Source organism: Oryctolagus cuniculus, chromosome 15 (assembly GCF_051225735.1).
Source record: "Oryctolagus cuniculus isolate XC-2025 breed Fujian yellow rabbit chromosome 15, ASM5122573v1, whole genome shotgun sequence".
NCBI classification, from domain to species: domain Eukaryota; kingdom Metazoa; phylum Chordata; class Mammalia; order Lagomorpha; family Leporidae; genus Oryctolagus; species Oryctolagus cuniculus.
Genome location: NC_142881.1, coordinates 67,262,566 through 67,290,032, shown reverse-complemented (window position 1 = coordinate 67,290,032; position 27,467 = coordinate 67,262,566). Strand labels below are relative to the sequence as shown.

The window sequence follows — 27,467 nt, the reverse complement described above, 5'->3', positions numbered from 1 at the left end:
ATCATAAATTGTATTGCACACAGATTCAGGTGCTGTCCATTTCCCTTCGGGTTGATTATCACTACCACAGTGTTTATCATAAATTAGAGCCAAGGATCCTTTACTTGCATTTCTTTGCACAAAGATGAACACTCGGCTGTATGAGAGGATCCAAACTGCACGATGAGAACACGCTGCCTGCTGCCAATCCACAGCACGCAAGCAGAAAGACAGCGTCTGGGCCACATACTCCAGGGTTTGGATGCATTCATATGCTACAGGAATGTAACAAACATACCAGGCAGCCCATCCCTTGGAGAAGAGGGCATCGGGCCCCAAGGCTCAGATGCACCCGGGGAGGGGGAGCTCTCCCTGAGAAAGAACAGATGAGAGAGCCTGCTTACACAACCGAGGGACCTGGTCAAGCCTCGCCCTTGTGTTTGGAAGATGGAAAAAAGCAACCGAAGGAAAGCAGTCAACAGTGACAGGATCCTGGCGGAACCTGTACTGGAGGTGATGGGCAGGCCAAACCTGGATGCCAGCTGTCCAGCTCGGGGAGGCTGTTGGATCTGGCGGCAGCATGGGCAGGCAGGGGACACTCTGGACTCCTGGGGAAGCTAGAATGATGCCTGGCGTTTTAGGGGAAGCAAGGAGATGAGGCAGAACAAGTGTCCACCCGACATAACCCAGTACTGGGAAATGGCAAATCCAGTGCACAATCAAAAAATCCCCGCACTGTGGAGTAGACCTGGACTGCAGCAGGCCACCTAGAGTCCTGTCCACACGCAGGAAATACCAGGCTGACAGCTGCAACGTTCCTGGGCAGCAGATGCTTCCAGGATGTGAAGCCTGGAAAGGAAACAGGGGCTCCTGTGCTCACATGTCAAACCATGTGCTTTTAGTGTGTGTGAGCGGGGTGCTGAGGGCTGAGATGAGGGACGCATCGCGGGGCGTCAGGGGCACATGAGTTCCCTTGGATGAAGTCCCCTTGTGTAATGGTGAGGGGCAGCCCAATAGGGCACGGAAACAGGAAATTCAAAGCTAAGTGTATTCAAAATCTTTGGAAATCCACGTGTAGTTTATTTTTTCATGATATATTTTTTTTCCAGGACCCCTCCAATTCCAATCAAGTTGGACATACTATAAATACAAGAGACCTATCCCCCCACTTCTTGCTGAAAAACTGTGAAATCTTGCAAACAATCCAATTTTGCTTCCTTTCTCAAGGCAGGTTACATTGTTTTGTTCAAGCCAAAAAAGGAATCCAGAAACAGTTGGTACTGTAGACTTCCTAAGCGATGAGTTATTCACTCTATTATAATGATACTTCAATATTTGCTCTAGTTCCTAGCAGGCTTAGACACAGAATGCTAAACTTTTCTTTAAAGAAAACATTTCTTTCCCTGTATTGGAGAAACCTTAAGCTCAGGCAGAAGGTAAATATCTTCATTGTAGAGGAGAAAAAATGGGGCTCCCCCAAGCAGGTACCCAACTGACGCTGTCTTACTAGTGAGGGCATTGCTTGTAGGTGATGAATGGAAGTTCGATTTTAGAGCTTATTGTTCAAATTCATCATTATTTTAATCCTGAGCACTTATAGGATCAAGAGCAACAGGCCCAGAGCTGCTGCTTACCTAATTTTTCACGGAGAGCAACCTGAACAGCAAGGCCAGTTGGGTGGGAGTGGGTTTCTCCTCTCCCCCGTATCTGTTCTAAGTGGGGCTTAATGGATTTGAGATGGGCTGGCTTCCAAAGTACATGTCAAAATGGGATGCAAATCAGCCCAGATTCCTTCAGTGCCCTTCAGCGGCTCAGTGATGGATGTCATGTCAGCCATGCTGTCAGTCAAACTGGACAGTGGTCAAGGGCAATGGCTTCACGTTGCTTCCTCGATTTTGACCTGAGCAACTCCGAAATACTTGAGACAGGATAGAGGGAAAAAAATGAAAGCCCACACTCCTTCACCATTTCCACCATTCCTGTATCTCTACCTTGATCTTTTCCACTGGCGTCTGAAGTCAGCAGCATGGCCACTAGAGGGCAGCATGCATTTAGGAAAACAACTTTCTTTTGGGGGAAAAAATAGATCAAGGCTACTTCTAGCAGGGCCATTCCAGCCACACTGTGCTTTTGGTCACCAATTATAGGTTCTGTAATGAGCAATGTGTCGTTTTTTCAGTCTGTACTAAAGGCTTTCTGGGAATGGCGACACTACACATATCCCCACTTTCCATTTTTTAGATTGTTCCCGTGCCAGTTTCCAAGACTGATTTTCTTGACCATCAAGGCTCTAAATCATCTTCCAGGATGCTGAGAGGACTGGGAATTTTTGTACATCACCTTCAGTGGTGCAAATAAAGCAATGTACTAACTGATAGAGAGATTCCCTTTTTCTTAGCCACATCATTTTCCACATGGAAGTCCAAAGAGAAATATACCATCCAATGGCATGTGTTGCCATCATGTGATAAATCAACAAATGAATATTCCTCCTTCTGGGGCTCACCTGCATCAGAAGAGAGAAGCAGAAGCTAGTTAAGTAGGGTGGCTGCTGCTGTTTGCTCCTCTGCTGGTCAGCGGCACAGGGCCAAAGTGTCTGTTCTCAGGCCGGCCACAAGGGATCACTTCCTCCTACAAGGAGGAGGTATGTCTGCCTTCTATTTCCAACGAACCCTTTTTTTTTTTTTTTTTTTTAAAAAAAGGCCTTAAAGGTATGATATTATAGGGCATGTCATTTTAAACGAGAACATTCTAGAGTGAAGAGTGAATTCCAGCAGGTAAAGGGGTAAACGGGACTCCCAGGTAGGGTGATCCAGAGCCGAGTCCATGAGTCCAGCTTCCACCGTGAGCTGGGAGGCCGCTCTCCGGCTCTCTGAAGCAAACAGGACCTGGCTCCCACACTCTGTCCTGCCGTGCATTTCCCTAATACAACAGTAACGTGAAGGACCAGCCACTAGGGGAATGTTGGACTCTAGTTAATTAGATTATCTCATTAACTCATGGTTAACTAGAAACCTTCTATCTAAAATCAAAGTCAATTTCATTGTCTTGCTTGGTTCATCAGAGAGACCGCAACTGAGCCTTCACAGAGAGGGCAATGCCGTGAGCAAGTTTGGAGGGGGCGGGAAGCCTGCTGCCTGAACCCTTCTCCAGGTCTTACGCTTTCTTTTGGGAAGCTCCAAAAGGGTAGCGCATCATGCAGCTGAGGACACAGCAACTGGCCAGTGAGTTTCATTATTATTATTATCGCTATGGAGCAAACAAAAAGATTTCCTGATACCATTTCTGAAAGCCGGCATTTACCATACATCCCTGGACAATCCCAGGTAGAAGCCTTCTCCAACTTGCCCACACTTCAGAATCCCGTAGATTGCACCCAAGGAAGCCTTCGGGGCCAGCAGCCCGGATCAGCGAGCCTGGTTCAAGTGCTGGCTGCTCTGGGTCTGCTTTATTTGAGAGGGTCTCCAAGGTTTCTGATGGCAGGGGTCCGCGTGGGGGCCAAGAATTTGCATTTTTTTTTTAGTTCCAGGTGACACTGGGGACCACCTTTAGGTTCTCCTAGAGTAGCAGTTCTTAAAGGGAACTGCACTGGCCTTTGAAAAATGTAAATCCCTGGTCCACTCTTGTTTGCGTAACATAGAAAGGAGCCTCATTCAGAGATCAAAAATCTGGTTGATGGGAGTTCCTACCACGTTCAAGTTTGGTAAATGGAGGTTTTATTTTCTCCCCCATAGCCATGTGAAAATAACAATGATTGAAAGTTGCTTTAACTCTTGAGTAAAAACCATAACATAGGAAAGTTTAAATTTAAGTGATGTGCAGGGCACAACAACAAAAGGAAAGGAGAGGTTGTTTTTTGTAAGAAGTAGACTAGAACTGAAACTCCATCCATTACATCCTTGATTTATGTAGTATAAAGGGGAAAAAACTAGAAGGAGTAATTTCCCAGAAAGTCTGTAGACCCCCTCAATCGACAGAATCTAACATGAACAACTTAGAGCAGTGGAGGTCCCCCTGCAGAGTCCGAATGGGAATTTTGGCTTCGCTCTCAAGCAGAAATTTGCTTTTGGGTTTCAAGATCTGTTCCTATTACAAGGCTCACATCAAAGGGAGGGGAAATGGCCACAGTTCTGTCTGGTTCTACAGGCTGAAATTTCTCACGAGAGTCATTGAAAATCAAGACAAGTCGCATTTTTCTTTTTTAATTCAAGCTTCAAGAAAAAAAAAAAAAACTCTTCAAGCTCTCAAATAAAATTAAGCAGACGCAGTAACAACTGGATTTGTCATACTTCAAGCCTTGTGCAAGGATTAGGGCAAAGGCCTCCCTTTCGTGGTGCACTGGTCCAGCCTGCATCTGCCCTTCATTAGGATCCAAACTTTTCCTGCCCTGATAGGACCCCGCTCTTTCCTGATTCCACTCTAAACTGCTTCCTCCAAAAAGCAAAACAAAAGGAACCTACTGCTCCACACTCAGACTGGAAGATGAGCTACGGTCGCCTGTGGCAGAAAGCACAGCAAATTCTTGGGCACTGGCAGATCCCACAATTGGATGCCCAAATAGTGCCATTATTTCCTGCCCTCAACTCCCCATCCTCTAACCTGCTCTGAATAAAAGGCAAGGCAGTATTAGAAAGAAATCATGGCAGAAAGCCCTTTATAAGAACAATGGGAACCCTCTGTCCATTTCTCTGTCCCTCCCCAAGACAAAGACAAAGTAAATAGAGGAAGAGCATACTCTAAGGCCATCATTAAGTTCAGCTTTATTAAAACTTAATGAAGGCCCTGGAGGCTCCCCAGGAGTTTGAAGAAGTATATATATGTTTTGTGTCTAGGAACGCAGATGCCGGGTCAGACACACAGATGACTGTGGGTGCCACCAGGTGCTATCTTTGATGGCACGGGATAGATACTACACCTTGTATTGGGCCGGCTTGAAGGTGTCAGGATTCACCCTGTGGTTCCCCGGGGGTGGGGTGGGGTGGGGAGCGGGAGGGGGTAGGAGGAATGTGGGGGAAAATGGCCCATGCGCCAGTGTTGCCTCGCACCTAATAGAATACATCTGGCTCTGACAGTTTGATGCCCGGCTCTGAGCCACATTCGGCAACACAAATTAACAGCATAGACATTGCCCACGCTGAGCAGGAAGTAATAACCTGCTACCTGCTACTTGGCCAAAATCTCATTATAAGCCATTACAGTAATTGAGGGCCGAGACTCTGTGGATATTAGACTCCCTGAGTGCCAGTGGTTAGTCCGGGAGAAGACAGACTCAGAATACAGGGGGAGGGGCAGGCTGGGGAGAAACTGGGCTCAGGCTCATAGCAGGCACTTGGGCTTCGGGCCACAGTGTGGCCCTGGGAGGGTCTGCAGGCCCACAGTGCCTCTCCTAGGGGAGACTAGGGCCTCCAGGCAGAGGGTGGCACCTGTGGGGAGGCCCTCCAAACCTGCGATGCAGCTAAATGTTGGTGTCAATGACTGTTGGGGAGGGCCACAAGGAGAAGAGGGTAAAATAAGGTTGAACGATTTGGGAGTGATAAACCTAGGGGCTTTGTGGGCAGAGGGCATCCCCATAGGACTATCAGGATCGGGGTGTCCTTTGAGCTCCTATCCTTCTGTAGTGGGACAAATGAACACTGGGAAGTGGAGGCGGGGCATGGATGAGGCAGTCTGAGTTCAGGGGAGGAAAGCAGTGCAGAGAAGGCCTGTTAACCACTTGCTAACCTAACTCGCCCAGTAACTTGAGTTTGGTACCAGGTCGACGGCCCTGGGCATGGCAGCGACGAGGACAGAGCTCCGTGAGACTCCTTACAGAAAGGAGCAGGGACTTTCTCCGTGGATGGGGCCAGCCTACGCGGGTCACTGCCTGACGTACTACACGCACCTGAGTGCTGTGTCCTCCCCCAGGAACGACTGGGGGACTTTTCCCCCTGGGGGCTCTGCAGTGACTGCTGCAACCAACGCAGGTCTGGCCAACGTTGCCCTGGCATGGGCATCTGTAAAGAATCCACGACTGGGGAGAAGCGAGCCCTAGAAAGGATGAAGCAGAGCTGCTCCGGGCGAGGCTGCCCGTGAGCTGCTGCTCTCCGTCAGGCCGGCCTCACTATTTCGCTTCACCTACAGGGTTAAGCAGAATCTGGAACCGGGAAAATGGCTGCGGTTGGTACAAGTGAGGCCTTCCCCGTAACTAGATCCTTCAGGAAAAAACAAATTAATCAACAGCGAGTTGAAGTGGGTTTAATGATTGCATTCTGCATACAATCAGCTTTTCCCTTTTCAAGGGCCATCAATATGTCAAGGGAAGACATATCTGAAGGATATAGCTCTTAACATCAAGGTTATCTATTCTCCACAAGGCTCCCACTCCTTGCCCGGCTGATACTCCGCGCTGCCTGTGTCTAACATTTTCATCAACTCTGCAATCAATCAAGGTAATAATGTTGTGCAAAAAATCAATTAACAACGCAATTAAACTTTCCTTATTATCTCAAAGGGCTGAAATAATACCTAAAGGGAAGATAGACTCACTGAACGCAGACATCCATAATCCAATGTGAAAGTGAATTATGAGGTTAGACAGATGCAGGCATGTGCTGGGGCTGTTATTTTCCAGGGGTTATATCTCATCACGGCAGTGTATCAGTCAGCCCCAATCCCAGACCCTAAAATTCCAAATTACTTTTAAGAAATATATGATGTGCAATATCCATTTCATATTCTCTTTTAAAGATAACCCCCTCCCCTCCCCAAAAAAAGGGAACAGCCATATTATTCAAAGACAAAATGATCTTTCAACAAGAACATAAAATATAAAAGCTATAATAACATTTACATCTGTATAGCACACATCCCTATAAATGCAGGTCATCTATTATACATAATCTGCAGTGCCTAAAAGGCTCAGGGTGCGGCACAACATTTAAAATCCAAATGCGTAAATGTGCAAACTCCTAGGGGATGGCTGTGGCTTCCCCTCATTGCCGGCCTCACTCATACCTTCCTACACACACTCACACACAAGCATCAAGAACAAGGGCGGTATTACTCATTGAAAATGAGAATGACTATATTATTTAGCAATTACACTCAACTTGCCCTGAAACACTATCCTTAGGAACTGAGCATTTACAGTACATAAAAAGGAGACGACTATTAACCTTTTGCTGCAGTGAGCGCTGGGAAGAGCTGGAAGTTTCTCACTGAAATGAGATACCTAGGGGAGGAAGAGGAAGGGGTTCCATGACATTTACAGAGCTCGTTTGAAATGATTCAGGACCCCACGGGCCACGATCTGACTCCAGCGGAAGATGACCTGGAGGGAGAAGAGGCTACGCTCGGAGGAGGAGGCTAAATGAGAAGTTCAACACCAAGCAAGAGCCATCAAACAGCAAGTGTTCACCTAGGATGACTACCGAGTACCCTCTTCACTCCCGGAAACAGAAACCAACACTGAGTTAAAGGCCAAATAGCAATACTCAAACGCAGATGCCCATTCACAGAGCGACCAGCTCACTTCTGTCGCCACTCATCTGTCGTGGCACCAGAGGCTGGCCTTCGCTCGAGTCTCAGGGGCTCTCACCAGTGGATGTGCAAAGCCCAGGAGATGCCTGGTCACGTACGTGAGCCAAATGAACTGATCTAGGAATTAAAAATTCCAAACGGGGGCCTTGGCCTAAGCAAGGATTCTTTCTGCATCCATCACATAGATGTCCTGGCTCTACGGTAGGATGCTACAAGGCTCCTGGCAGATCAGTGTGGATTTCCACATCTACTCCTGGAATCGTGCAGCTCTTGTTGTAAGATTCTAGCGCTCAGTGCTAGGCAACTTTCTTCCATGTTCAGCCCCAGGCGCAGATATGAGTGAACCAACAAGGCAAACTCTCCTGCAACTTCTAAAGACGGAGGCAAACCACCACATCCTTCCTGGTGCAGATTTTCCACAAAGAATTTGGACAGCTTTAGAGAATCTTGCCATTTGTCTCCTGACCTTAAGGAACATAATTAATATGTTTTCATTTCCAATGACTGTACTGTGTGTGTACCAACTGGAGCTGCTCCTGCTGCGTATTTGACTCCAGTGACGACGGGGTGGGCTGGATTCTCAATGATGTGTGAGCACCTCTGTTCTTTCCGTGCTCTAGTTTATGTGTTATTCATGACTTGCATTACAGACATGGCTGATACACAGATGTAAATGTTATTAAATCTTTTGTATTTTAGAGGCTTTGTGAAAGCCTTCTTTGTTTTCAAATACTTCTCTTAACCACCAAAAATAACCAGTAAAACATGACAATGTCTTGAATTTTTTTTTTTTTTCCCACTGAATTTTCTGACGAAGAGATTTCTTCCTCTTGGGCTATCTTGTCATGAAACTACGACATAGAAAAGGGGACAGATGGATGGGTTCCATTTTTATACTAACACTCAAGAACAGCTCCACATAGGTGCATTTATGTACTAACCCGTGCTGGCTGGGGGCCTTTGGGCGCAGGTTGTGCAATGTTCTGTGTGTTACTTGCGTCATGCATGTTGTGTGTGTGTGCATAGGAGGGCATCATTATTCCAGCTCAGAACCTGGAGTCATCCAATTCTTGATTGCCCCTTCCAGAGTGCAGTTGGTTTACAGCATGGGGTGTCTGACATAATTTTTAATCTGTTTTCACTTTGTTCTCTCCCCTTCACATTTCTCAAGATTTCAACAGAAATGTGGCAGAGGATAAACCTCTTTGCACAGACAGTACTTCATCAGGCAAGGCCTCTCACTGGCTCACTTTATTGATTTTAAATTTAAACAATGCTCTGAGACTGAACAATGCACCTCCACAAACACAGCTGACTTGACTGAAGGAGGTCAGGGAGGAAGAGATGTGCAGTGCACCCTCGAAGAGGAGCCCAGCTTGGCAATGCTCAGACCTTCAGCCAACCGTCAGGGCCCTGTGAGGGCCTGCTTCATTTTGGAAGTACCCTCTTGGAACCACAAGAAAGGCCACGTCAGCTCTGAGGAGTGTGTTGGAGTCAAAAGCCTGAAGGTCTGGCTCATGGTCTGGCAGTGCCTGTCCTGTGTGTCGTGTTCCACTTCTTCTGTGCAGGCATCACCCGAAGATCACCTAAGCAGATTTCCTGTGCTGTACACAGCCCACCCACAGGACACAATCTAGATGCTTCCTTTCAGTGGGTTCATCCTCCACCCTCCCAGAATGGTCCTGATCTTCCTACTCCTTGCTCGTCGTCTTTGGGTTTTGCATTCCAGAATGAAAGCATCCCTGTGCTTTCCCTCCACCTGAGCTGCCGCTAAGTTCCTTGATGCGCGTTACCCAGATGATACACAAGAGCCCAGCTGACTGCACCTCCAATGGAACGTCAAGCAAACCAAGTACACAGTAAGTACCATATACCAGGAAAAAAATCAATCCTACTGAAGACAGAATGGAAAAAAGGGAGGGAGTCTTCCTATACTTGAGCGATTAACAGGGAGATGACCAAATAAAAATAACCACCACAAAAATTGCACTAATGCTGATAAAGAAAATATTATGAAAAGAGGAAAAAAGACTAGATTTGTCTTGGTACACAGAGGTGGTCAGAAGGCCTCCAAAGAAGCCATTTTCTCTCAAGATATTTCTCTTATTAGTTGTACTGTTGTAAAAAGTTAACAATACAGAAGATGTAATAAATATTTAATAATTATTCCTTGCACTATTTCAATGACCACCTAACATGCAGTGACAGCAGAACACGGTATTGGAGGTGTACATGGATATACCAGGGGACTTAGTTTGTGGCAAAGTAGAATTTCAAGGTTATTTTGGTGGAAAAATATTTGAAATCTATGAATAGTTTTTCTGTCTTTTCCAAATAAATGGACATTTTAAAAGTTCACAGAAGAGTTAGAGACACAGATTTTCCATCTGCTGGTTCACTCCCCAAATGGTCTCAAAAGGCTGCGTTGGGCCAGGCCAAAGCCAGGAGCTTCATCTGGGTCTCCCAGGTGGGTGGCAGGGGCCCAAACACTCGTACCATCTTCCGCTGCTTTTCCACGCCATCAGCAGGGACTTGTATCAGAATTAGAGCAGCCGGGACACAAACTGTCGCCTGTATGGGATGCCAGCATCGTAGGCAGCTTCTTGATTTGCTACAGCATGATGCCATCTCCTCCATCAACTCTTTGTAAACTGCCCCTATATGTGGATTTCAAATGCTTTTGTGCCAAAATAAACTTACTTTCAGTTCCACTTTTTTTAAAAAAATGTTGGAGAGAGAGAAAGACCTCCATGTAACTGGCCTCTCCCACAATGGCCTCTGCTTGGGGCAAAAGCCACGAACTCAACTTCAGGTCTCTCCCATGTGGGTTGTGGGGACTGAACTATTCCGGCATCCCTGCTGCCTCCCACATTGGCGGGAAGCTGGAGTCAGGAGCCAGAGCAGGGATGTTGAACCTAGGTACTCTGATGTGGGGTGTAGGCTAAATGCCTATGCCTTAATTCCAGCTTTCCACATTTGGAAGTATCCTTGGGTGTGTATGTTTGGATATCATATTGTTTTGCATCACAATAAACATATTAACCCCATAGTCCATGAGTGTGTGTGTGTGTGTATATATATATATATATATATATGTGCATGCAAGATAAACTGCTAGGTAAAAAATTAAAAGAAGCAAACTGATACTATGGGTAAGAAAGATATAAAAATGAAACACACACGTTCACCAAGGTTTTTCAAAAACAACATAGGCAGGATGAGCTGCTGACTGAGAGGTGCAGTGCGTAGGGGGCGGCTGCAAACAAGCTGCAGAGGACCAGAGAGAACTCGGCCTGTATATTACACCTCAAAGTGGTGTATTCTAAACACCAAAGGTACTACAAGAAGTTGACTTAGGCTTCTTGCCATTAGACGTATTACTGCTTGTTAGGGAAGTTATTTTGTGTGTATTGTAGGATCATGGGAAAAAAGGAAGGGCTTTCAAAAATTGTACAGAAAATGCATGATATGCCAATAAGCAAATCAGATTGCCACAAATGTTTTTGCATCAAAATAAACTCTTCATTCCATTTTCCCTCAGACTTTTGAAGTCCCCTCCTTCACAGAAGTTGCTGGAAGAGAGTTTTTGATCGAGAGAGAAGGTAAGTGAGGCAGAGCACCATGTCTGCACAGGGATCTCTGGAGCGTGGGGATTTGTGCCCTGCTGTGGCAAATGGGACTTCACAGGTGGAAATGAGGGGATGCTATCCCGGATGCTGTCGGGGACCTGAGAAGGGGAGGTGTGACTGTGGGGTAGGAGCAAAGACCCAGCCTCCCTGGCTCACAATTGGAACCTGAAAAAGGTGAAGTAACACGTTTTTCCCTTGGGCCTGCAGCCCCTCTAACATGTTGAGTTCAGCTCCATGAAGACCCGCGTCAGGTATTTGACTCATGGAATGCTAAGATAAATCGATTGCTCTGTAGTCACTTCCTGGGGTAGCACAAGGAAAGAGGAGGAGGAGAGCCCAGTGCTACAAATATGAATGAGAGGGACCTTAAAAATTGATAGAAAATCGTGCTTCTATTTTTGTGGCTGGGCATGCATGACATCAAGGGACTGGCTTCCAAAGGACAGTGTCTACTAAAAGTAACCAGGGTTGCTGGAGTAGATGACTACGTGAGGTTGTAGGGCAAGGAAACACACAGAGCCTAGAACATGTGCCAGACAGCAGGCAAGCACAACCAAGGCTGCTCAGCCATGTCTGTCGCTATTTGGAAAACAAACAACATAACAATGTCACGCTTGACACTGTGAGACCATAAGGATGCTTAGACATACACTCACACCAATGCATAGGACAACCGAATGACAGCCAGTTAATTAAAGGAATGACAGACGTAGAAAAAATCGCCATATTCCACTATAGTAATCCAGGTACCTAGTACCGATGGATGTGACAACTCCTGGGTGTGAACTTAGGGAGGGAGGGCATATTCGCACAGCCCAGATTGTCACTCTCTGGTATCACTAACGGTAACAAGGAACCTACAGCTTTAGAGCATGTCCATGTGGCGATCATGCTGACAAAGTGAGCACTGTTAGCATTACGAAGGCATTAGGAATATCCTGTGCCAGTCAAAAGGAGGCAACAACGTCTACCCAGCATCACCTAAGTTACCAACAGGTCAGACGTGAGTGGAAATGTGAGGGAGGAGCCAGAAAAACCCAGAATGTGAGGCCCTCTGAAATCACTGAGGGAATGCTGTCAATCTGGGGTGGTGGGGCACTCTTTTCCATCGGTCCACCTTCCGGTCCCTGAGCGTCGCCAGGAGGACTTGTTCCAGCCCCGACGGCCGAGAACAGGGCCCGCGAGTGGGTCCGAGGTGCAGGCTTCAGAATCTTCACTTCGGCTGTATCCTGATTAACCTGGGGTCTCTGCTACAGGAACAGCCCGACACTTGACTGAATGCAGGGTGGGAACTCGGAGTGGATAAAGGTTGACACAAAGGGAGCGCTAGGAGATGCCACTGGAACCATCGAGGAAACTTTTCTATGAACTATGTATACGAGAGTATTTCAGGAAGTCCATGGGAATTTTAAATTGTTCATGACTTTGTTTATTTGGAAGGATAGGAATTTCCCATTCGCTAGCTCCCTTCTCAGATGCCTGTAAGACTGGGCCGTGCTGAGGACAAGGGCTCACGCTAGCACTGAGAACTTTTAAAGCCCATGTGTCTTTCTCAGACGCCATCTTTTCAACAAAGAAGGCCGCAGGAAATCATTGGCCCTCCCCGTCAATTCCATAGTCTCAGCCTTTCCACAGTGCACACACACACACTTGACAAATATTTTACATCCCTTTTTCTCTTCCTTCCTCGTCAGACTGGGTAAGACCCATATTTAACTTGCATAGCAAAATGCCTGAATGGAGAAGTTTTCTAGCCGTAACTCCATACCTGCTGTTATTCACCCAACCATTTCCTAAGACTCTAACATGACAATATCCTAGCTCAATAAGGAGGATACAGCAGCCGAGTAGGTCTTGGCTCAACAGACAGAACCTCGTGACGACAGACCAACAAGTAAGCAAAATTTAGGTAGCAATTAGGATTTTGTCTTCAAAAGAGTTCACAGAAAATGGGCATCAATTCCACTTTGCATGCCTTTTCTGAAATTTCCTTATGTAAATGAAGGTGGTAAAACCAGACAAGAGTTAGGACTGAGAAACGGAACATCTCAAAGCTAATTCTTCTGTAGTACAGGATTTCCTGTTTGCACAGGGTGCATCCCTTAACAAGCTTGTGTAAATTGGGAATAATCATTCCTGCCTTTGCACTCTCCACAGGTGCCTAAAGGAGAGCCCAGCTAATGAACAGCCAGTATTAGCACCACTCACTGATGACACACTCGGATAAGCTTCAGCAGTTTGTCATCATCTTTATTAATAGTAAGTTATCTTCTGACTGTCTGATCCCTGTATTAGGATTACACAAGCCCATGTAACAGATAAGCCCCAAATGTCAGGCAACGTTTTCCTTCTTCAAAGTCAGGGCAGGCAGGCTCCTCCATGTATGCATCTATGCCTCTGCCTTCTCCGACCAGGCCCTCTCAAGAACATCAGGCCAGCAGAAGGGGACAAAGTGTGAAAGAGGTGCACGGCTGCAGCCCGCGGCAGCCATTGGAGGGTGAACCAATGGCAAAAGGAAGACCTTTCTCTCTGTCTCTCTCACTGTCCACTCTGCCTGTCAAAAAAAAAAAAAAAAAAAAAAAAAGAAAGAGGTGCAGCCATGCCTCAAAAGCCTCATCCATGAACCAAACAGTACCTGGGCTACAACACACTCATGTGACACAGCCAACAGCAAGGGAGAATGAAATGGAGGCTCCTCAAGTCTAATGTGGTACCCAAAGAGGAAGAAAACCTGGATGTTAGCAAAAGCCAAATGCTACCACAGTGACTAAAATGTTTTTTTTTCCTTCCATCTTTTCCCTTAATAGGAAATAACAGGTAAAGAGAATGGAGACCATGATTTCACTGTTAGTCTCCAGCGCAACATGAAGGTATCACAAAAGGCTCATGGAAATGCAGAGTTAAAAAAAATGTTGATTTTTGTGCAAATATTCTTTGAATTCTATGCATTGAGTAAGTTCCTGGAAAAAGAACTACTCTTAAAAAAGGGGGGAGGGAGGGGCAGCGCTGTGGTATAGCAGGTAAAGCTGCCGCCTGAAGTGCCGGCATCCCATATAGGTGCTGGTTTGAGACCCGGCTACTCTGCTTCTGATCCAGCTCTCTGCTAAGGCCTGGGAAAGCAGTAGAAGGTGGCCCCAGTCCTTGGGCCCCTGCACCTGCATGAGAGACCCAGAAGAAGCTTGTGGCTCCTGGCTTTGGATAAGCCTAGCTCTGGCCATTGTGGCCATCTGGGGAGTGAACCAGTGGATGGAAGACCTCTTTCTCTGCCTTTCAAATGAATAAAATAAATCTTACAAAAGTTGAAATCCATGCAGTTTTTTTTTCTTTACAAAAAGGATTATTTCTCTGAAAGCAAGCTATAGACACAGATCTTCCATCTGCTGGGGCACTCTCCGAATAGCAACAATAGCCAGGGCTGGGCAAGGCTTCCCACGTGCCCCAAACACTTGGGCCAACTTTCGCTGCTTTCCCAGGTGTATTAGCAGGGAGCTGACTAGAAGAGGAGCAGCCTGGGCTCAAATCAGCACTCGCATGAATGCCAGTGTTTCAGGCACAGGCTTAACCTGCTGAGCCACAATGCCAGCCCCAGACAGCCCATCTCTTTCTCTGCGAGCTTTCTAAAGTGTCCACATGTTACACTGGTATCTTTCCCTTCTGAAGCACCACCAGTCACAGTGCCTGGCACCTGCTCAGTACCCTGTATTTGTAGGGCACTGAATGAATCAATATCTCGGTAGAGAGGCCAGTTCTGTGGTGTAGTGCGATGCCGGTATCCCCTATGGGCACCAATTCCTGTCCTGGTTGCTCACTTCTGATCTAGCTTCCTGCTAATGGCCTGGGAAAGCAGTAGAAGATGGCACAAGCACCCGGGCCTCTCCCACCCATATGGGAGACCCGGTAGAAGCTCCTGGCTTTCGTGTTGCCAGCATGGGGTGTTGCGGCCCTCTGGGGAGTGAACCAGGAGAAGATCTATCTCGTCCTCTCTCTAACTTTGATTTTCAAAATAAATAAATCTTAGGAAGAACAAGCAAACCAGTGGAAAGCAAGTTTTATGAGAGCAGCAAGTCCATCTACTGCAGCCTCTAAAGAGCCTTGTCCAGAGCCCAGTACCTCGCACATGGTAAATGTTAAAATTATGTTCTATCCACTCATTTGAGCCTATATACGCACTGAGAGCATATTCTTGGAGAGAAAACATGATGACACCTTTAGTCACGTTAGAAGAACAGCAGGCCATTTGAACTTTACCTAAAGACTCATGAATTCTTCTCCGACAATGCCACTGAGCCACCACAGCTTTATTTTAGAATCCAAGAGCAACAAGTAAATCAAGTAGACAGCATCTATTTTTAACACGGAAATCAGTAGGTGCCTTTAACTGAAAATTAAAAACAAGGGACCCTAACTTCTGAAGAGCCTCCACTCATTAATTATAGCAGTCAATTTGCAAGCTCCTAGGTGACAGCAGATGTCTTAGAGGCCAGCGCGGGTGTGTGAAAGCAACAAAAGCAACAGCAACACTTGACAAACGTAGACTCACATTTTACAGGTGGATGAGATAGACCCAGCCTGGGCGAGGAAGAGGTGCTCACGAATTTACACACATAGCACCGTAAGTCGCCCTGACATGTCCAGCATACTTGGGATAACACAATCACCACATTTAGGTGACTCTGGGAGACGTTTTGAGGGGTCCTCCTGGGAACAAATATCTACAAATGGTTGTTTTTACTTTGTTACTAGGAGGTCAGCATTTCAAATGTAACATGAGATCCATTTCAAAGACCTCGGGGAGTCGCCATGAAGCAGTACTCCAACCAAAGTCTACTCTGCAGTGAGATTAAAACAGGCACCACACCTGCAGGTGAGAATCGCCCAAGAGGTGTGGAAACCAAACAATGCAACTCTTTAATTTACCATGTAGATTTGGGGTTCCCAGAATACCACTTACCCGGGAGAAGATGTTTTCACCCAAAGAAAAGCTGCAAAAGCTAGTCCCCTATCCCCCAAAACATCCAAAACCATTTCATTTGACAAGGATTCTTTTCACCCTTCCTCTTCCCCCTCCTCAGGTACACAGAGAGAGCTCTCATCTGGGGGTTCACTTCCTCAATGCCTGAAACAGCCAGACTGGGCCAGGGCTGAAGCTGGGAGCAGGTAATGTGATCCAAGTCTCCCACAGTGGTGGCAGGACGCCCTTATCTGGGGCACCAGTGCTACCTCGCAATCAAAGCCAGTTTTTCCAGGGAGGGACCCGGTCATTCTAACGGGTTGGCTAAATTGGCCTCACTTCTTCTTAGAAGCCTCCCCTGATGTCTCCTAGACAGCTGCAGCAGCTCCTGTTGCTCTCCTCATTCCCCATTCCCCATATAAATCCCACTGCTGCACAGTTCAGCATTTCATCATGTTCACTTGAGTATAATCTACCTGACCTCGGGGATACTGTTTTATCCATAGTTGAATCCACAATCCACATTGCAGCCCACGGAATTCAAAATGTGGCCAAAATGTTTGCTGAATGAATGGACACATGCATACAAAAATGTACCAAACTTCTCTGTTTACTGAACAGAAGGCCTGGAAGGTCATAAGAAGAATTTGTAATCAAGTCATAAAAAACACAATGGGTATCTTACGGGCACAGTGATTAAAAGCAGAGGTTTAAATTACACAAAATGTCTTTTTTTTAAAAGTAATAGTTTAGGTACTACAGAGGAAATGAGTAACATGAAGAACCTTACAGCTACAAAAGAAATTGAATTCATGGTTATCAGCCTATCAAGACAACTGCAGGCCAAATGATGCCCTTGGCAAATTCAACAAAGGTTTAACAAAATTGAAACCGATGTGTATTCAGCCACTTCTAGAAAAACTGCCAGAAAACTAAAGAAGTAGGAATATTTTCCCACTCTGTCATGAACCTACTGTACTGATAGCAAAACTAAACAAATACACTTGATGACAAGAAAGGTGCAGGACAACATTCCTCATCAACATGTATGTAAAATTCTGTAAAAAAAATGTTAACATACCAAATTTGGCCATTTCTAAAACATGTAATACATCATCACCAAGTTGGGTTTATCCTTGAGATGCAAGGTTGGTTCAATGTTTTTAAAAAATAAATATTAAATTACCCTATCAGCAAATTCAGAAAACATAATCATTGCAATAAGAGCTGAGAAAGCCTGACTCTATCCATGATACAACTCTCAGCAATTCAGGTGTGCAAGGGACATTTTTCAAACTTATACAGTTCTGGGGAAAAAAAAAAAAACCGGCAGCCTGTAACTAGCTTCATATTGACTACTTGAAAGGCTGAACTTGTTCCTCCATTATGAACTTCAAACCCTGGCTATGCAATGCACACAGCTCCATCCTCCCATCTTGAATTGGCTCATGTGCTGTTCAAGCAACTGTGTGGGAAGATACCTAGCAAAGCACTCCTTCATAGTAGAGGCAGTGACTGTCCCCGACAGCTACTGCACACAGGCTGACCCTCACTTCCTGGGGGAGCTGTTGGCACATTCCCGAGGGCAGGAAGTGCTTGAGACAGACAGAACAGCACTGCACTGTGGTTAACTCTGATGGGGAATGTGGGGGATTTTCTTTGCAATGCTAACCGGAAGAGCCCAACAAAATCTCTGTCCCAAACACAGTAAGTCCTTAGGCCATCTAACTATTAACCTTTAAAACAGTTCTGAGTATTGAGTGTTGTGGGGAGAATTCTCTGCAGCGGCAGGCATGTCCCGGGGGACCGAGGCAGAAGGCACGCTGTCCCTGCGAAGCACGACACTTTGTGAAGAAATCTGCAGGTTTCCACACCCCTTCACAACCTGTTAGCACTGTGCTCAGGACACTACACTGAGCACTCAAACTCACCGTCCTTTTTTTATCTCCAGGACCGCTGGGTGGATTTTACAACTCCCAGCGCCCAGATGAAGACAGCAAGACTTCGAAGACATGGACTAGTCTTTCCAAGAGACCAAATTAGTACAAGCAACGTCACTGCTTAGTTTTCAATTTTTTTATGGTGCCCAATTCGGTGTTCCTTCCCTTATAATGGAACTCCTTTCAGGGATCACCAGAGAGGTAAGAGGCACGTGTCTGTGATAGCTGGCTTTTTAAACAGTTTGTGTTTCATGAGAGAGAGGTTTTAAGACACCTTTTCCAGCTATAAAGACAAAGCTTTTCCTTTGCAATGGGAATTTGGACCTGAAAGACATTGTATGCAGTAAGAGCTCAGTGGATTTCTTGTTCTCCTCATCGTCCTCCACTTCCTCATCATCACAGCCAACTGTACTGAGCTTCTCATGTGTAGGCACTGTGATCACTACTCCATATGCACTATCACTCGATCCTGTAAACAACCACAGGAAATAACTGGAATTATCTTTGCCTTTTCTTTTACAGATTACCTATGAAATGGGTCTAAACAATGCAAATCCATGAGTCCTTAGAGCAGGGTGTATGTTCTCCCGAGGGCCCACCAAGTCAGTTCACAAGTGCAGTTCCTGAAAGCCCTTGCCCCTAGCTTTCAATCCCTCTGCTAACCTCCTGCAGTGCATAAATCCACCACAACCTAGGATTTGGTCTACTGGTTCTGATCCATTGCAAGAAAAAAAAAAAAAAACACTGCTAAGGGGAGCCAGCAATGTCTCCAAAATTCAGTTACGCCAGGAGCCATCCTGCATTCAAGCTGGAGATGAGTCTCTGAGGATGCCGATTCATTGCCAAGCACAGAACCCCTCCTTTCCCCTGTGTTGTTAGGGGCCAAGAACAAAGCCCAAGAGCAAGGTGTGGGGCAGACACTCTAGACCTTCCTAGAAACGACTGCCCTTCCCTTAGTCGGCACTCTTTTGTTCTGCCTCAAACACTTTGAAAAATAATGAAAACTCAACCAACAAAGTCGATGCTGTTGGGCTGAGTCTTCTCACCCCTGATGATCTTCACACTGCACCACACGAGAGAGCCTCAGAGTCGATGGACCGTACTCTCCCTGTGAGATGACCGTTGGCATTGTACTGAAAGGATGCTCTCCAATGGGCTGTCACTTCTGCTACTGCAAGTCAAGGAAAGTTCGGAGGACAAGTCAGGAGCTGGGAGAGCAACGTCTCAGAGAAATGTTGCCCTCTGCCACACTGATGTATAGTTAAGAGTTTAGAGTTGGCAGAACGGAGAGCAACCAGCAGTAGTTTGCAGACCTCCAGAGCAGAATCTTATTTCTGATCTTGGACAATTTTAACAAGTTTATTCAGATTTAGGAATCAACAGTCCCACACCCTGGGGTCCATGAACTCTAGACTCTGACAATGGGTTCCGATGTCTTTGTTTCTCGACACTGGGCACCTTTACGATTGGACCCCTGTAAGGTCACGCTGTCAAGATGTAATGAGATGTTTGCCAGAAAGAGCTCAACAGTGACCAGCATGCAGTGAGCATCCAGTTCCCATTAGCTTTGTCTGAGCTCACAAAAACTACATTTGTACTCTGAACCTTTCCAAAAGTTTTCTACAGCTACAAAATCATATTCTCACCATGACGATGGTGACTATTTCTCATTACGGCTATTTCAAAGAGCACAAGACAAAAGCCCAAGAGGTACTGAAGTCTCGAAATGCCAAGTGGAATTCATGTTGCATACCAAACACACTAATGATAGCGGTGGTACCTGACACTGTTCCGAGAGGCTCCTGAGGCTTTGTGCCATTCATGTGCTTCTGTCTGTTACAGTCAACCTACTGTTGGCCTGCAGAGTTGGAGTGAACATCTCAGTAGGGCGTGCTTCTCAATACCATATTTCCCTTTTATCTTACACACAGAGATCCTCTATGCCATTAAACATGGCGGTGCTGGCCTTGTCTTTTCTCCTTTCCTGCTACTTGGAACACAGAAGTAATAGCTGGTACAACAGAAAAATATAGTTACTATCTGTCAAAACTTGAAGGTGGTATCTAGTCTGTTGGGAGGTAGAACAAAAATCAAAGAAGCCTGGTGATCTCACACACCTCCAATGGGTCTGCCTACACATGGAATCCATGTTACTTGAGAGCCTCTTTAAAATCATTGTGACCTGGGCTGTGAGTTGCAGCTGACTACTAACCCTAACTCAGATAGCTCCCTTTCCCCGTTTTTTTAAACTGTCACTCCTATTTTCATAAGGATCATATTGTAGTCTGGGACTTTGCTTTTAAATTTTGTCTTACTGTACACATCTCCATTCCTTGTAAAATAATTAAGCATAAAGCAAGTTAAATACAAATCATGTGTAATTCCACTCCCTACCCAAGAGTAACTACAGTGTGCATTTTGATATTTTCCCTTCTAGTCTTTTTTTCTATCCATATGCTGCAAACATGAATGATTTAATACATTACTTATTGCCAACATACATATATGCCTATCATATTAGAAAGTACTGAAAACATCAATATGCTACATAACATCATGGTATGTGGATATGCCATAATCTACTTAGCATTCCTATCTACTTGAATAATAACTGCATTTTGGTATGGTGAACATTTTAGTGTACAAAGATGCCTTGTTCATACATTTTCCATTTTTTCCTTAGGATAGATTCCTAAATGTAGCATTACTAACTCAACGGATATGAACGTTTTCTAACCTCAAATGCAAAGGGCCAAAATGCTTTTCAAAAATGTGTTATTATATACCTAATCCACTCCGCAGCCCGAGGGATGGCTATTTGATCAAATCTGGTCACATATAACAAGTGGTGAAATATATCTCAGGGCAGTTTCACTTCTCAAGGATCTGATTCTTACTGAGAACATTACAACTGCTCTTGTTCACCAGCACCACCATTTCCTGGTCTGCTGTACTGATTTCTGTGTCTCTAAATCTACCACTTCCCTTGAACAGCAGGAACTATTCAAGATAGTTTCCCCAGAAGATACGGTTATTCTTAATAACAGTGTACCTAAGACAGACAGAAAAGTGGTCTCCATGGAGTTTTAGTGTTTGAACACTGGTGCTCCGTGAATGATTCCAATAACTTAGCTGAGCTCCCCCCCCCACCCATGCATCGCATGCTGAAGTGCATTATTTCATTTAACCATCACAACACTGTGAGGCATAGAGTATTAGTCACAGTATTTCAGAATTCAGAAGCAGAGGCAAAGAGAAGTTCCATCAATGGACTAAAGATCTGAAGTGTGATTCTAGAATTCGTTTCTACTCATTGTCTCCCATGTGCAATGGAAATATGGCCTAGAGTGGAATCAGAGAAATGGAGGTTTGCACCCCGGCTCCAGTTCTTCCCAGTATAATGAGAATAATATTCTGGAACAAGGTAGTTGTAAAGATAATCTTAGTTGCTGTAAATAAGGCATCTAGCAAAATGTCACAATTTTAGTAAGAACTCAACGAATGAGATTTATCTGATGTAACAGACAATATGAACTGACTGCTTTAACCCTGCTTGCTTCTGCCATAAAAACAGGGAAGCTGAAACACTCTATTTTCCAGTCAATGCCAAAGAAGCAGGCTTCTCTAGGAAACTTTTCATTCACAAATGAAAAGGAATTCCAGGATCCTGAAGTGATGCTAGGAGCAGTAGCAGCTATTTTGAGACCATTAGGCTACAACTGACAGGCTGAAGTGTTTTAAGACAACAAGGTCAGTGCTGTGGTACAGCGGGTTAAAGTAATCCCATATGGGTGCCAGTTCTAGTCCCGGCTGCTCCACTTCTGATCCAGCTCTCTGCTATGGCCTGGAAAAACAGTGGAAGATGGCCCCAATCCTTGGGCCACTGCACTAGTGTAGGAGACCCAAAACAACCTCCTGGCTCTTGGCTTTGAATAGGCTCAGCTCTGGCTGTTGTGGCCATCTGGGGGTGACCCAGCAGATGGAAGACCTCTCTCTGTCTCTACCTCTATCTGTAACTCTGTCTTTCAAGTAAATAATAAAATAAATCTTATGAAAAAAAGACAAAAAGAGCCTACCAACCCACCCTAGTTAGTCACTGGTAAGCCACAGAATGCCTACAAGCACTATTACCACTGGGTGAGGAAAATAAATGCCCACACATAGGTCACTATTTGTTGGATTTCTGTTATTTGCAGCTGAATATCTAGCTGTCTAATATGTTTTCTTCACCATTTACCATGGCTCTCTGTGTTTCTCCAGATCACGAGATCACAGAACACGCACATCTGAGGGGCACACTGGCCAGTGCCAAGCAGGCAACGTCTACATTTTTAGAGTCAGTGACTGTTCTCTGTTTGCAGACCTCAGGACACGAGGTGTACGTGGGAAAGTGTGCACCTCAGCTTCCTGTCCAGCAGACAGCTGGAAAGCTGGCTAGTCATGGATGAGAATATTAACTTGAGAGATTTTAATAGAGTAAAACTACTAGTAATTACTGAAGGATCACTTTTTACTAGAATAAAAAGTTAGGGAGATTTTAATCACTAGTGGCAAGCTGAGTGATGGAGGAGTCAGAGAAAAGCAGATCAGGATTCTATTCCTGCAACTGCTCCATACTAACAATGACCATAAATAATGAGCTTACATTCTCCGGATCTAAGTTTTTACCTCTGTAAAATGGGGATCCTAACCTTGACCACTGAGGGTTACAAGTGAGCTATCTTATCAGTCTGTGTGAAGCTAACCCAGTGCCTTGAAAATATAGCAAGTGATCAACAAATGACTACAACCATGATCATGAGAGACAGGAACAAAGAATCCTGCTCTGTACAGCTGAGTGTCACCGATCAGAACCCACCACCGGCCATGGTCCTGCGATTCTAGGATCATAGAAGACACTCATGTTTCTGTCCCTCACCTCTACCACGGAGCTTTGATTCACATGGTGAAGACACAAAATGAATGGACAGGCAAATCAACCCAATCCTCTAACACAGTGACATGATCTAGTAACAAAAACCAAGAGGAACTCAGGAACAGCAGCGGTGCTGGGAGGATCAGCAGTGAGCCCCCATTGGTCTTCATCACAATACGTTTCCACCTGTTTGACACTGGGCAATGTGGAAGAGCCAACCGAGTCATTAGGTGGACGAATTCATGTCACATAATGCCGATTTCCCCTGAATCTTAGGCCCGTTGGCACACAAGTTCTTTTCATTAAAAAAATTAAAGTGTAAGGAGACCCAACGCATCTGTTTTTTAAAGATTTGAATGCTGGAGCGCTAAGGATCTCAAGCCCTGGTCCCCTGTGCCTCGTACTGTCAACCTAGGGAAGGATTTTCTTCAAAACTCTGCCAGGAAGTGTGTTCCCAAACACCAAAGAGGACCTGAGACAATTAGTTGCAGAAGAGAAACTCAAAACAAACTCCCCATTGTCTACAGCATTTCAATCTTCGGGAACATTTTTCCATGGCCCTGCGCGTCACAAGGATAACTTTTTGTCCGTTTTATTTTGGGAGGAAAAACAAGCAAGAGAATGGAAAGTGGGACCCTGGCTGTGCTTTTCTGCCCCGATGAAGCCATTGCCCTCCTCTCGTTTCAGCCTCTTTCCATCAGGGAGATGGCACCGGCACTGGCAAAGCCCCTTCTCTTTCAGCCACTGTAGTCCTACCAGACTCACAGCAGTGCTACAAAATATCGACTTGAAAAGTAATTAAGATATAAGTATTCCAAAAGAGAACACATGGTTATTTAAAGTCATTGGACAGCATTCAAAAGGAAAGATCTATGGAATCCAAGGGCTGAGAGTCATCTCGCTGTGTCTCCCCCACTTCTCACATTAAGAAAAAAAAAAGACTCATGATAAATCTCCAGCCAATATGACCCGCTAAGGAGTTTTCAAACAAAAGCCTGCACCGAACAGGGTATCTGGCAGATCTGGGCACTTGTTTTCACTAATAACCATTAAGGTTGTTCCTAGTAAACCATTTTACAGCAACATTAGAAGTATCAGAGTGAACGTGTGCATTAATGAATTGCTGCAGAGCGTCCGTGCCGCACGGCGCCTCGCCACCGCTCCCCATCCTCCTTTGTCTCCCTCGTGCCGTTTCCCCCCCCTCAACATTTCATTTCCAATGACACGTCAGCCGTCTTTCACCAACCTCAAAGGGAAGTTGAATGCGGGGCTCACAAAGTTAAGCTGACATTTGCTCCCTTCCAATAAAAAATATTTAGTCCATTAAACATAAATACCTGTCATTATGATACATGGACTGGGTGCAAACCTCCCGGTTGCCTCTGATGTTTATTACATCCAAACAACTGCAGTGCCTGCATGTTTTCAACTTTAGTGTATTGATTAAACTTTTAAATGGCTGCCATATAACCCAGGGACAGCGGGAAGATTAATTTGCGTCAATGTTCATCTGTAATTCATTAGCCATTTATTCTTTACAACCACATGGGCTATCAAGAAAATGCAGCCCATTTTTCACTCGGCACAGGCTGAGAACAGATTCTGAAATTTGTGCTGCATACAAATGGGTTCCCTGGGTCTGGCCACTTAAACAGCTCGGTTTTGCAAAAGTTGAGGTCGGCAGCAGGGGAAGGAATGTGAAAAAACAGATTTGGGGTGGTGGTGGGGGGGGGAAGAACATGCATCCTGAGGGTGCTCGCGACCCAGGTGACGTTGCCCACGGTCCTTTCATAATCCACCGACTATGGTTTCTTATTTCAGTTGGACAGAAGGAACGGAAACTCGTGTCTGAGCAGAGGCAGTGCATAATCTGGGCTCCTTTTTCCCAGCTGTCCCTTCCCCCCACCCTCTTGCTAAAATGGCCTAAAATGCTGTTTCTGGCAGAAAAACTCCGCTGAGTGGCAGTGAAGTGGAAAAGTCCATAGCCGGGAGGAACTTGGAGCTGCCATCTCACGGACGGTGGCATCTGAACCTCCCCTCCCCGCAACCGTGGAATCTCACCCTGCCTGGGCTTGGGCAGGTGCCCAGCTAAACAGCGACGCGTTTCCTGAGGGAAGAGGTAAGCCATCTGGCTTCTCCACGTGCCCTCCTGAACCTCTGGGTGGAACACAGAATGCATGCGAATGGCAGAGATGGAGGGGCACCGCGCGCGGTGAAAGGTCCCTTGCACACACGAGGTGCTTTGGGGAGAGAAGGAAGGAGGAGGCTCTGTGAGCTCTGGCTGTGTGGGAGGAGGAGGATAAAGCACATTGGGGAAATTTTTCTTCCTAAGGATGAATAATTAAAAGTGGAGAGCTCAGCGCCCAGGCCACTCTGTGGCTAATCACGGCAATAGCGAGCCGTACACACACGGACACACATACATACGCACACCGAATCGATGGTCAGGGCGGCATCTGGGGAGGACGGCTGGCAGGGGCTCAATTGTAGGACATGTGGAAGCCAGCGTGCAGATGCTCAAGGCGACAGTGCCCACGAAAATCAAAGGCACCAGGCACACTGGTAACCTTTGGTAACAACGTCTATGAAAGAGCCGGCACAGGAGGCTGTGGGAGGCGGCGGTAAATTACCCATTTATAATATAACTGCTCAGGCTGCTTACAACCTGGGATAAAAGCGGGCCCTCCACAAAAGCGTCCATCTGGAGCCATCTCCGTCCCAGCCCAGGAGCCATCGGCAGTATCCAGCTGCCTTCCAGGACCTTTGGGGAGGTGTGGGGGTGTCACACAATCCCAGCTTGAGTTTGACTTGGCGGGTGGATGTGATAGGAAAGTATCGAAAGGAATGCACGCGAACTGTGCAAGGGTGCACTGGATGGAAACTCAAGGTCATTACCTGCAGCCCCCTGCCATGAATAGGATCCATTAGCTACATCTGTTGTTTAATAGTAACTAGCATACTGGGCTTTGCACCTCACTAGAGCTCCATAAATACTTGCAGAGTAACTGATCAATGCAGTGTAAGCACAGATTTTGTCATTCACTCAGACACTTGATGGTATCATATCCCCAGCACTAAAAAAGAGGAGTGGCAAACTCTTGGCAATAGGATGATTCTAACATAGCGACCTTCTACGTTCCTGTGGAGATAAAGAATTTTCTAGAATCCCAGCACATTAGTTTTAGAGGACCAAAGCTATATGCTTCGTCTGGTCTCTCTTTGGGTGCACCCTCAAAATGACCATGGTTAAACAGCCTGTAGCTTGTGAACTGAGGACAGACTAGAATACAATGTGTCTGAAGACCTCAACTAACTCTATATGCTGCAGAGTTCTGGCAGGAGGAATTCCAAAGGTAAGTATAACCTCTGCAGGTAAGGGGGGCAGTACTTGTGGAGATGAGACTCTGCAAATATGCTGCTTGCCAAATGCATCTATTGTGGTGAACCCTGAGTTTGAGGAGTCAAAGGAATTCTGTGATTTTTTTTTTAACTGCTTAGGAAGAAAATGCTGAAGGCAGCTATGTGTGCCACCCTTTTTCTTTTGGAAGGGCACACTGAATACATGTAGCTCACCAAGGCTAAGCCTCATGCGAGCACCATGCCACTCATACTTAAGAGCTAATATGACACAGAGAAGTAGGGGCAAAACCAACCAGCATGCTTTCCACACTCCCGTTCCTAAACCATCAGTGAAAAATACTTCGACCCAGGAAGTACCAGAACTGTCCCATGTGCAATTAATGGAAGCAAGTTATCTGATGCCATCTACTGAGATGCTCAAACTGCTCTTCCCATTTTCCCCTTGAATTGCAAGGCTGGATGTCCCTTTAAGGAAATGATTCCCCAGGAGGGGGAAGCTACACAACAAAGAAGCTCATGGCAGAGGTTTATGCTGTAAGGAACAAAGACTAAGTAAATAATAATACATGAACTCTATGGAATCCTGGGTGGCCACCCAAATAGTGCTAGCATGAATGAAATGCAGAATATAGAAAAGCCTGAAATGATGCGGAAAGAGCACACAAAATTCTATATTAACTCAGTTGCAACTGTGTATTTGTATTAAAAATGCGGAAAGAGGAAAATACAATTCATAATAGGGAGTTACCATTCTATAAAATATATCTTCTTCATCAAATGCTCTATGATTTCGGTTTGTTGCTTCTATAATTGAAAAGAGTTCTAAAATATTTAAACTGTGGGGAACAGATTTGAAAAGCTATGGATATTGAAAGAAAGCTTTGTGCTGCTGGAGCTAGAATCTGGCCTTAAACGAAAGATTTTAATAAACAGGAAGAGAAAGGCTATCCCTGGCAAAGAGTCGTCTCAGCATAGGCTGAGAATGTGCAATGTGCATGGCCTGAAGCAGGAATAATGAAGAGATTGGCCTGGCTGGTGTACATGAGGCACTTTGGCAAAGGAATGTCAGATAAATAACACTGGCTAACATTTTTAAACCTTTGCTAGTGTCAGAGTGTAACTGTTTCCTTTCTACCTGCTCCTTTCCAAATTTATAAGTGTATTTTATACTTCAG

General features: G+C 45.6%; 1 protein-coding gene and 2 long non-coding RNA genes across 12 annotated transcripts in view; 2 read left to right on the top strand and 1 right to left on the bottom strand.

Annotated features, from left to right (window-relative positions):
* Nucleotides 1-2,353, top strand: part of LOC149122033 (uncharacterized) — a 93,107-nt gene extending 90,754 nt beyond the window's left edge. Inside the window, exon 3 of the long non-coding RNA XR_016220994.1 lies at nucleotides 2,221-2,353. This is a non-coding gene — a long non-coding RNA (uncharacterized LOC149122033). The remainder of the gene's footprint in view (nucleotides 1-2,220) is intronic.
* Nucleotides 1-27,467, bottom strand: part of LRMDA (leucine rich melanocyte differentiation associated) — a 1,125,029-nt gene that overhangs the window by 8,659 nt on the left and 1,088,903 nt on the right. The window contains exon 5 of one of the 9 annotated variants that reach the window (XM_089313523.1): nucleotides 2,322-2,485. The exons of 7 other annotated variants lie outside the window; for them this stretch is intronic. In XM_089313523.1, the coding sequence (XP_089169649.1) occupies nucleotides 2,322-2,485 (164 nt within the window). Of the gene's footprint in view, nucleotides 1-2,321; nucleotides 2,486-27,467 lie in introns of those variants that run through there. One more of the 9 variants, XR_016220980.1, reaches the window with a different exon arrangement.
* Nucleotides 24,679-27,467, top strand: part of LOC149122032 (uncharacterized) — a 55,414-nt gene continuing 52,625 nt past the window's right edge. For both annotated transcript variants that reach the window (XR_016220997.1, XR_016220996.1), the window contains exon 1: nucleotides 24,679-25,051. This is a non-coding gene — a long non-coding RNA (uncharacterized LOC149122032). The remainder of the gene's footprint in view (nucleotides 25,052-27,467) is intronic.